This window comes from Saprolegnia diclina, assembly GCF_000281045.1.
Source record: "Saprolegnia diclina VS20 unplaced genomic scaffold supercont1.11, whole genome shotgun sequence".
NCBI lineage: Eukaryota > Oomycota > Saprolegniomycetes > Saprolegniales > Saprolegniaceae > Saprolegnia > Saprolegnia diclina.
Window position 1 is genome coordinate 230,192 of NW_008246078.1, and position 9,463 is coordinate 239,654.

The 9,463-nt window shown below is 60.1% G+C and overlaps 3 protein-coding genes across 3 annotated transcripts; all 3 read left to right on the forward strand.

Annotated features, from left to right (window-relative positions):
• The first annotated feature begins 242 nt into the window (after nucleotides 1–242).
• SDRG_04465 (hypothetical protein) lies at nucleotides 243–2,735 on the forward strand. The gene is made up of 16 exons (XM_008610140.1): nucleotides 243–496; nucleotides 547–588; nucleotides 641–709; nucleotides 760–849; nucleotides 896–994; nucleotides 1,044–1,139; nucleotides 1,188–1,286; nucleotides 1,333–1,437; nucleotides 1,485–1,601; nucleotides 1,660–1,755; nucleotides 1,809–1,910; nucleotides 1,963–2,064; nucleotides 2,111–2,212; nucleotides 2,267–2,368; nucleotides 2,420–2,521; nucleotides 2,568–2,735. The coding sequence occupies exons 1-16, from the start codon at nucleotides 374–376 to the stop codon at nucleotides 2,682–2,684; spliced, it is 1,563 nt and encodes a 520-aa protein (XP_008608362.1). The 5' UTR covers nucleotides 243–373; the 3' UTR covers nucleotides 2,685–2,735.
• A 328-nt stretch (nucleotides 2,736–3,063) lies between these two features.
• Nucleotides 3,064–4,370, forward strand: SDRG_04466 (hypothetical protein; the record flags this gene model as incomplete). Its single annotated transcript, XM_008610141.1, has 2 exons — nucleotides 3,064–3,716; nucleotides 4,262–4,370. 2 exons carry the CDS (start codon nucleotides 3,064–3,066, stop codon nucleotides 4,368–4,370), a joined length of 762 nt encoding a protein of 253 aa, XP_008608363.1.
• A 288-nt stretch (nucleotides 4,371–4,658) lies between these two features.
• SDRG_04467 (TKL protein kinase) lies at nucleotides 4,659–9,462 on the forward strand (the record flags this gene model as incomplete). The annotated part of the gene is made up of 26 exons (XM_008610142.1): nucleotides 4,659–4,693; nucleotides 4,720–4,750; nucleotides 4,801–4,917; nucleotides 4,961–5,062; nucleotides 5,113–5,211; nucleotides 5,257–5,355; nucleotides 5,399–5,500; nucleotides 5,546–5,644; nucleotides 5,699–5,797; nucleotides 5,984–6,034; nucleotides 6,115–6,264; nucleotides 6,310–6,375; nucleotides 6,419–6,520; nucleotides 6,568–6,666; nucleotides 6,714–6,812; nucleotides 6,857–6,955; nucleotides 7,003–7,101; nucleotides 7,154–7,228; nucleotides 7,271–7,357; nucleotides 7,402–7,503; nucleotides 7,552–7,644; nucleotides 7,691–7,855; nucleotides 7,904–7,990; nucleotides 8,036–8,205; nucleotides 8,255–9,050; nucleotides 9,093–9,462. The coding sequence occupies 26 exons, from the start codon at nucleotides 4,659–4,661 to the stop codon at nucleotides 9,387–9,389; spliced, it is 3,420 nt and encodes a 1,139-aa protein (XP_008608364.1). The 3' UTR covers nucleotides 9,390–9,462.
• Between the last annotated feature and the right edge of the window lies 1 nt (nucleotide 9,463).

The window sequence follows — 9,463 nt, forward strand, 5'->3', positions numbered from 1 at the left end:
CGGCGGTCAGCGACGGCTAGTACCTAATCCTGCTGCGGCTCTGGTGTGCCAAGGAGGCGTGGGACCAGTAGCTTTGCTAGCCCGTTGCAGTGGCGTGGCGCAGAGCTGCGCGCGGACCAGGTCGGCTCGCCTGCGTCGTAGGCTGCCGACGCTGGCTGGCCGACGAGCCGTCTCTGCAAAAGGAACCTCGTGCCAAGAAGGTCGAATGGGTGCTTGGTCGGACCAGCTGGCGTCGTGCACCCCAGAATGTTGGTCGTTGCACCAGCCCAATCGAGCCAGGCACGACGCTAGCGGCCCGCTTGCATCATCCGTCCACGCAGGCAAGCTCTCAGCAGAGAACGGCGTGTCGTGGGTGTACACCGCATAGCGCAAGATGCTACACAACACCATGATCCAGCCCATGCCCGAGGTACGCCACCAAGGACAGGATGACGTATACGCGATGTGGCCGGAGCGCGATCGGGCCATCCTTGCCACTCGTGCCAACGCCGACAAGGTACGGACGTGCGAGGCGCGTGCGCGGCTGTGCTAACAGCGAGGATGTAGACGATGGCCCTCGGCGCAGCCTACCTCCCGGCCCACCTCGTTGTATGCGCACCGATGCATGCTATGGTGGTATCGTGGCTGACGTGGCAAGTAGGCATGCGAGACAGAGAACGCCATCGACGCGGTGGCTACCGACAGAGACACGATCGATGCGACCGACAGCGTCTGCCCTTTCTCTGGATGCCGATGGCTTCTGACGATGGCGTCTCGTAGGCGGGACACACCGCACTCATGCTTGCAGCGTCGACCCAGGAAGCGGAGCGACTCTTGCAGCTCGGTGCGGCCATCGACGTCCAAGATCATGTACTCTACCTCTCTCGACCCAGCTTGCTCAGCGTACGATGACTAGTTGGGACAGACGGCGCTGATGCTGGCCGCGACCGCCAACGACGTGGAGCGCACGCAGCTGCTGCTCTCGCACCACGCGAACGTCCATCTGCGAGACGCAGTACGAGCGCCTCGCCTTCTCGCATCAAACAGGAGTCAACGTTGTGTAGGAAGGGTCGACTGTGCTGCTGCGGTGCGCCGAGGCCAGCGCCGAGATCGTCGCGCTGCTCTTGGCCCACGGTGCGGACCCGGACGCAATCGACCGCGTACAGGCCGCCACGTCACTTCTCTCACAACTCAGTCTACGTGTCTAGGACGGCGACAACACTCTGATGCGCGCCGTGACGAGCCAGAACGTACCCGTCATCAAATCGCTGCTGCCGGTGACCAACGTCACTCACGCCAACCCCAAGGTCAGTAACTCCAAGCCAACTTCGCTCGCTCACTCCAAGATCGTAGAATGGCAACACCCTGTTGCACGTGGCAGCGTGGACAGGCCACAGCCGTCGGTCGCGCCTCCTGGGGTCGATCGCTGCCGTCTGCAACGTCAACGCCTGCAATCATGTACACTATCGTCCTCTTCTCGTATGTCGCTCGGACGCGGCGACTAGGCCGGTGAGACGCCGCTCCTCTACGCGCTCAGAACAGCCAAGGACGAGCAAGACCTCTTTGAGACCATCAACACGCTACTCGGCGCCGGCGCGTCCGTGCACACGCCGTGTCATGCTGTACATATATATATTATGGATGGACAAGTTGTCTCATCGGTGGTGGACAATGCTTTAGGGTGCGTCACCGTTTCTTATTGCGTGCCAGCGCGGGTTTGCAGCCGTGCTCTACGTCCTCGCCCAAGCGCGCGCCAACGTCAACCACAAAGATCACGTACTCCACCTCGCCTCTCGATACTTTGATACTTAAATCGATCGATGCGGCAGACGGGACGCACGGGGCTGCACCATGCGGTGGTGCGCGGCCATACGCAGAGCATTGACGTACTCGTGATCCTCTTCGACGTCGACGTCAACTGCGCGACGCCGGTACGTGCCGCTGTCATCCTGCCATCGCCGCCTCCGACAATATGTCGCGTAGACTGGCGACACGCCGCTTTTGCTCGCGAGCGCTGGCGGCAACAAGCACATGGTGCGCACGTTCCTGACCAAGCGGCGCATGGACCTCGCGCATGCCAACCTCGTACATCACTTTGTGGGGCAAGAGCATCTGATGGAAGCGAGCGTAGAACGGCGAGTCGGCGTTGCACGTCGCCTGCGCCGGGGGCCACGCAGCCGTCGTGCACGAGCTGCTCGCGTACGCCAGCCATTCGCTGCATGGGCGCGACAAGGTACGACATACGAGCGTGAGAGTGGCGTGAGAATAAGAACTGGGATGGTTGTAGCGCGGTCGCACGCCTTTTCTGACGGCGTGCGCGCGCGGGCACGTCTCGGTGCTCAAGACGCTCCTGCACACGGGGGCGATTGATGTACATCACTGCGATCACGTACGCAGTCTGGTGACGATGCTGGGTCTAAATCTGGTGTGAAAAATGTAGTCGGGCCAGTCGGGGCTGCTGCTGGCGAGTGCGAACGGCCACTTTGACGTTGTCCAGTGGTTTCTCGAGATACCGACCGTGCTCGCGACCGTCTGCAATCACGTAAGTATTTGCTGCGACATGAAGAATGTGGACAATTTGTCGTTAGATGGGTTACGAAGCGTTTCACGCGGCTGTGGTTGCCGGCCATGGCCCCGTCGCCGCGCTCCTCTTCCAGCTGCCGCTCGTCGCGATTGAAGCGGCTGCACGCGCGCTCGACGGCTAAGTGTAGTGTCAACTATTCTGTAATTTTCTGCATTTTGTGGCAAAGTGCCAGTTGATTGGGATTGTTAAATTTACTGGCGCGCCGCATAGAAAAAGAGAGGGAGAAAGTCATGGATCCTATTTATTTTGTCGCTTTTTTTTTCTTTTTTTTCGCTCTTTATATCAAGTTGATACCATTCATCGTAGGCATTTTGGCCCGACGTTCCACCGCGGGTCATGCGGACCTTGGTGCTTCGGGCGCCTCCTTGGGTGGCCAGCAGAGCTATCCAACTGCAGCAAGACTTTGGCCATTGAGTTTCCACAGAACGCTTCAATTGTGAGAGGTTTTGGGAGACCAGCTGCCATGATTACAATCTGGAACGGTGACCAAGAAGCCCAAGATGGGACTCACGACGTCACGGGCGGCGCCGGCCATCGACGCCGTCTTGCGCAACCAGGAGCTCTTGGCCGTCATCGCCTTGTATCAGCGCGGCCTGCCCGAGAGCCTCGCACCGCTCGTGCCCGGGCTGCGGCGCATGGCCCAACGCCCAAAGCAACGGATCACGACCACCGACCCTGACCTCGACGCACGCTTCCGCACGTGGCAATCAGCTCACAGCGTCGAGGAGCTCGCGCCTCTGATGCGCAACAGCACGCTACAGACCGGGCTGCGGCGCTTCGCCCTTCTTCACGGCCATCTCGAAGTCGTCGCCTTTGTCGCTGCGGCCACGCGCGTCGTCGACTGGGACTGGCACATGGCAGCGTCGAATGGCCACACGTCGGTGCTCGACTGGCTCGAAGCGAGTGGCGAGCCGCATCCGCGTGGCCTCATGGAGTGCGGCGTCAGCAACAACCAGCTGGCCGTTGTCATCTGGGCGCACACGCGGCAGCTCGATGTCGCGCTCAATCTGCGCACCGTGGCGGCCGAGCAAGGGTATCTCGAGATTCTGAGGTACTTGGACGCGCATTCGCTGAGCAGCTGGGACCCGATAGCCGTCTCGATCGCCGCCGAGCGCGGTCATCTCGACGTACTTGGCTTCCTGCACGCCAAGCAGTATGCCGGGACGCGACCCGTCACCGCAGACAGGCGTTCCGAGTGGGGTTCCGAGTGGGGAAATTGAAATGTGCATAGATGTATAGCCTTTAACATTAAAGAGAGAAGTGTTTCACGGACGCTTTGTGTAGCAACCACTTGCAGATATGTACGAGAGACGAGTAGTCGTATTCTTCTCCTTGACTCGCTGCATTCGGGGCCATGTGTTGCTCATCTGACGTCGTTTGGCGGCTCGGACGACGCACTAGATGGGCTCCTTTCAAGCGTCGCGGTCTACATCGTTTTCAGAGATAGTTGAGAGACAGTGGCGTACGACATATTCCTCCTGCTTCGGTCCAGGACGGAGACCCTACCCCTTTCATCGGATCGCCAGCGTCCGGAGCGAAACAAACGACAACAATCGACAAGCTTGGGTGATTACGACTAGAATTCGATACAACATACTTGCAGGCCGTGTCAACTCTCTAAGATTGGGAGGAAGTAGAATGGAGTGCGCACGGTAGTGTGCCTTTGAGGTTGGCCAATTGAGATTGCTTGGGCGGCAGCGTCGCCCGCTGGAGCCGCTTGCTCCAGATCTGCAATTCGCGCTCGCTCGAGCAAAGCGGCTCGTCGCAGTCGACGCAGTGGTCGGCCAGCGCCGCGTTCACTGCATAGCACCATCTCGTGGGCGGATGCGTAGACCGATACGTAACCGCCACGTTCACGACGGACCCTACCCCTACCATCGTATTCGCACGAGTTTGGCGTCACGAATTATAACTATATAGTACGGATCCAACTATATAACTATAACTACACACGACTAGAGTGTCCTTACAACAAGAATCGCGCATCGAGACGCGCTACTAGAACATATAAATAACAGCAGGGTCTTCAACAAATAAAGTTTGAGAGGACCCGAGACCGCGCTTGCTACAGTATCGAAAACACGTGCTTGCGCGCATGGGGAACGAAGCCGGGTGCGCCCTCCTGAAAGGGTACGAGGAGCTCAATGCGCCTGTAGGAAGCCCTCGTTGAAGAAGCGCTTTACGCTTGTACGTGCTCGCAGGGCCTCCATGTCGCTGTGTCTGAGTGGCATCTGCAGGGTAATAGCAAGGGCAGTGCAGATGACGCGCTGATCGCCGCTGTTTTCAACGACGACTTTGCCACGTTGGTTGCCTTGCTCAAGGCCGGCGCGAACCCCAACCACCGCGACGCTCAGGTTTACCGCGAAACCGACAAGATTGTACATAACGACGACGTAGCTGGGCGGGACGCCGCTGTTCCTCGCCGCCGCCATGAATAGGGATCCAACCATGATCGACGCGCTTCTTCGCGCGTCCGCCGACGTCAACTTCCAGCACAAGGTGCGTCGTGCGAGCCAGCCAGCGCAAAATTGTCGTCCTGTGATGTGTAGACCGGGAACACGGCGCTGCACGTAGCGGCGCAGGAAGGCGCGTTGGGCAATCTGTCGTTGCTGCTGGCCGCCAACGCGAGTCTCAACGTCACCGACGAGGTACGACGGGATATCAACCAATGGCTCGGTGGTTGATGGGCCTAGTCGGGACGCACGCCGCTGCACGACGCCGCCGAGCTCGGGCACCTCGAAGCGTGCCAGCGGCTTGTCGAAGCCGGCGCGCTCCTCAACGTCACCAACAATGTACGTTCATTCTAGAATGCAGCGTCTTCATGGCGGGTGGTAGAATGGCGAGACGCCGCTCTTTGTTGCGACGCGCAAAGGCGAGATGCGCGTCGTCCAGTACCTGCTCAACGACCTCCGCGTGCGCGTCGACGCTGTTGCCAACGTAGTTTGAGATTGCACTTGACAAGGGACACACAGGCGGCGCTAGGACGGCAACACGCCCTTGTGTGTGGCGATATCGACCATGAAGGCGAGTGTCGTGGACCTGTACATCCGCCGCGGCGCCAACATCAACCACCAAGGCAAGGTACGTTCACTGCGTTCCACTAGCCAGAGTGTCGAGGCGCTCTGTACGATGCAGGAAGGCATGACACCGCTGTGTGTCGCAGCGTCGGTCCAGGACGCAGATAGCGTCCGACTCTTGCTCCAGTATGGTCCCGACGTCGACTGCTGCTGCAGCGTACTGTGCCAGCCTGTCATTCACGCCTCACACGTCGAGTAGAAGGGCATGAGTCCGCTGAGCTACGCGTCGATGCATGGAGATACGGCGATCGTGCGTCTTCTCTTGGACGCCAACGCGACTGTGCTAAGGGCCGATGTACCGGTACGTACTTGCATCTTGCGGCTGCCATTGAGAGACATGTAGCCCGGGTGCACGGCGCTGGAGATGGCCAAGAAGGGCGGGCACCATGACGTGGTCCAGATGTTGATGCTAGCAGCGGACAAGCACCTTGAGGCATTTCTATCCCTCGAGGAGGTGATCTTAGTGCTGATTAGGTCAAGGCGCCGTCGTTCGAGGCAACGTTGTCCGAGCGACTCAAGCGCCTCTGCCAGCCCAAGGAAGAAGACATGTCCGAGCTCTGTCAGCGCCTCTGCAGCAGCGTGCCCTCTCCGGTGGACTTTGGAACCGAGAGCGAGCGTAACCCGGTACACGATACAGTCCATGACGAGACGCATGGACGCGGCGCGTAGAGTGGACCTGACCTTATGGCCGAGCAGCTGCAGCGTCTTCGCGCCGCGTTCAATGACAAAGCCCAGGTACGCGTCGTCTCTGCTGTGCCGTAACACTGTCGTATTCTAGTCACGCCTCCAGTCCGACTTGGTGCGGGCCGTCGACAAGGACTTGACTGCGACGGCAGAACACGCGCTCCAGGCAGGCGCCGACCCCAACGTTGTCGATAGCGTACGTACGCATAACACAAGGGACAATTTGTCCTTAAATTTGACTAGACCCACGGCGTCCTCCTCTGCCGCGCGGCGCTTCAAGGCTCGGTCCCGATGGTCGACGTCCTCCTCACCGCTGGCGCCAAAGTCAACGCCACAGCCAGCGTACGCCCCGCTCTGTGGCCGCGATTGTTTCAGTGTATCAAGTGCAGGACGGACACTCGGCGCTGATGCAAGCAGTCTTGGGCCAGCACGAGCGCGTCATCGAGCGACTGATCAAGGCGCACGCCGATGTGAACCAGCCCACTGCGGTGCGTCCGACGGCAGCGCATTCAGTTGGCATCGACGAGCGTAGGGTGGGTGCTGCCCTCTGTACGCCGCCGCGAGCTACGGCTACGACGCCATCGTGCGCAAACTGGTGGCAGCCGGCGCCGACGTCAACCAGTGCAACCAAGTACACGGCCGAGAATCTCCGATCGTAGCTCACACATTTCACTGCAGGCGTACTGGCCGCCGCTGCTTGTGAGTGTGCATGGCGGCCACGCCGGCATCGTCGAGACATTACTCAACGCTGGCGCCAACCGCTTGGCCGTCACCCACGTACGCTGTCTTTTCTACGAGGTCGACGAATGAGGACGCAATATGTCCTTAGACCAACGAGACGGCGATGGATATCGCTAAACGATGCCAGCGGAAGGACCTTCTGGCCTTGCTCGAGGCGCCGCCGGTACAGTACGACCACGTCTCCCGACACTCTATTGGTGGGTAGGAGCTGTTCGACGCGGTCCAGAGCAGTGACGTTTACCGCGTCATAGCCTGTCTGCGCCGCGGCGACGACCCCAACATGCGCAGAGCGGTACGCCAATTTTGACATTTCTGCTTGTCGACACCAAGTTGAAGGATGGGACGCCGCTGCTTCACGTGGCCGTGCGCCGCGGGGATCGTGACGTCCTCAGCGCGCTTCTCCTCAGCAAGGGCCTCTTGATCGACCAGACAAATGCGGTGAGCTCAAATTCCGTAGGTAGTCTAGATGTAGGCTATGACTACTAGGCCGGCGAGACGGCCCTTGTGTACGCCACCGCCACGGCCAGGCGCGCCATGGCCGATGCGATCCAAGCCGAGTGTCTCCGACGTGGCCAACCGGTAGCGTCCTTCTGCATCCTGCCTGACACTCTGCAAGAGAAACTAGCTTGCCCCACAAGCGCTGCCACGTGACGTGGCGTCGGACCCTAGCCCTAGCCCTAGCCCTAGCCCTGCCCCGCCCGTCATCAAAGAAGTCGTGTCGACGCTCGTGGTTGCGTCGAGTGCAGAAGATGATGCGCCAGCAACCAGCACACCAGATGCACTCGATCCGGTACGTATTCGTATTTGTGTACAACATGTCGTTAGCATCCATCGATAGACAATCGCGCTCTTCAACGCATTGCGCGCTGGCCAGCGAGACATCGCGTTGGCGTTGTACGCTGCGACGTACACGGCCCCGATCGAAGTTCGCCCTCGCTTCGTTTTCCTTGATAAACAATATTGCCTGTAGGTTAATGACGACGACTATACGGTTTTGCCGACCATCTTGGGCACCGGGGGCTTTGCCGTCGTGTACGCGGGGACCTTTCGTGGCCAAGACGTGGCCGTCAAGCGACTCGTGCGGCGCTACCACCATAACCACAGCCGCACGTGGCAGGACGAGGTCAACGCCAACGTCCGGTACACACCGCATCTCGCTTTCTCGAGCTGTATCAATGTTTCAACCTAGCTGTCCGTCGCCGTACATTGTGCAACTGCTCGCGCTTTCGTCGTCGTCGGCCACGCACCAAGACTTGGTCTTCGAACGCATGGACGCAGGCGACCTCTTTACGCTCTTGCGGCAGAAGCAGCGCCTCGGTACGCAGCTGCCGTACAATGACGTGGCGATCGCATACGCCGTGGCGAGTGCGCTCTGCGATCTGCACAGCCGCCGCCTCGTGCACCTCGACCTCAAGAGCGCCAACGTGCTGCTCTGCTCGAGAGGATTTGTCAAGGTCGCAGACCTCGGCCTCGCGTGCGAGAACGACAGCCACACAAAGACGGCGGAGAAGGGCACGATCGGCTACATTGCGCCCGAAGTGTGGGTCGGTGGCAAGTACGGCGCGGCCGCCGACGTCTACTCGCTCGGCGTCCTCCTCATCGAGCTCTGCACGCTCGACCGGCCATTTCCAGAGCTGACCAAGGCTTTTGACGTCTACCGCGCGGTCGTCAACGAGCGCCGGTGCCCCGAGCTCCCGAAACACGTCAAGCCGTGGCTGCGACGCCTCACCGAAGCCTGCCTCTCGTACGACCCGCGCGACCGACCGTCCGCAAATGAGGTTGCGACCTGCCTCTACGAGCATCTCGAGGATGATGCCTCTGACGAGCCCACCGTCGACGTCGCTCCCGAGTCCGCGCCAACAGAAGAGTCCGCGACAACAAAAGAGCCCATACCAACAGACGAGCCTGCGCCAACAGACGAGCCCGCGCCAGAGCCGACGGCCAAGGTGTCAGTGGAAACAACGCCCAATGACCGACCTCTCGAGGTAACCCTACCCCTTGACCTACCCCTGCTGACCGTTGAGCAGAACGACGTGGTGAGCGTGCGCTGTGTCGTGTGTGATGCGACCCACAGCTTCTTGCAGACGCACTGCGACTTGTGCGGCGAGGCGCTGCCGGATGCCAGTGTGAAGCTCCGCGTCGTCGTGCGTCGTCTGAGCCAGCAGTCGAGTCGCGTCGACACGAGCATGCGTTGTGAGTGGTGCTATGCAGTAAACGCGGCGCTGGCCGACCACTGCGTCGACTGCGACGAGCCGCTCTGCTCAAGCGAGCGCAAACTGCAGATCTTGAGCAAGCGGCTCCAGCGCGCGACGCTGTCTGCTTAGCTCTCTTGTCCGTTCCACGTAGCAAGTACCTTTGTTTCAAGTTTTCAAAGAACATTCGTGTGGTGTCAAGTCCT

What these genes read in the sequence shown, in the direction of transcription:
- SDRG_04465 (XM_008610140.1), top strand. Translation starts at nt 374, where the DNA reads ATGCTACACAACACCATGATCCAGCCCATGCCCGAGGTACGCCACCAA. An exon ending in CGATCGATGCGACCGACAGC is followed by an intron (nt 710 to 759) that starts GTCTGCCCTTTC and finishes GGCGTCTCGTAG; the next exon opens with GCGGGACACACCGCACTCAT. An exon ending in TCACTCACGCCAACCCCAAG is followed by an intron (nt 1,287 to 1,332) that starts GTCAGTAACTCC and finishes CCAAGATCGTAG; the next exon opens with AATGGCAACACCCTGTTGCA.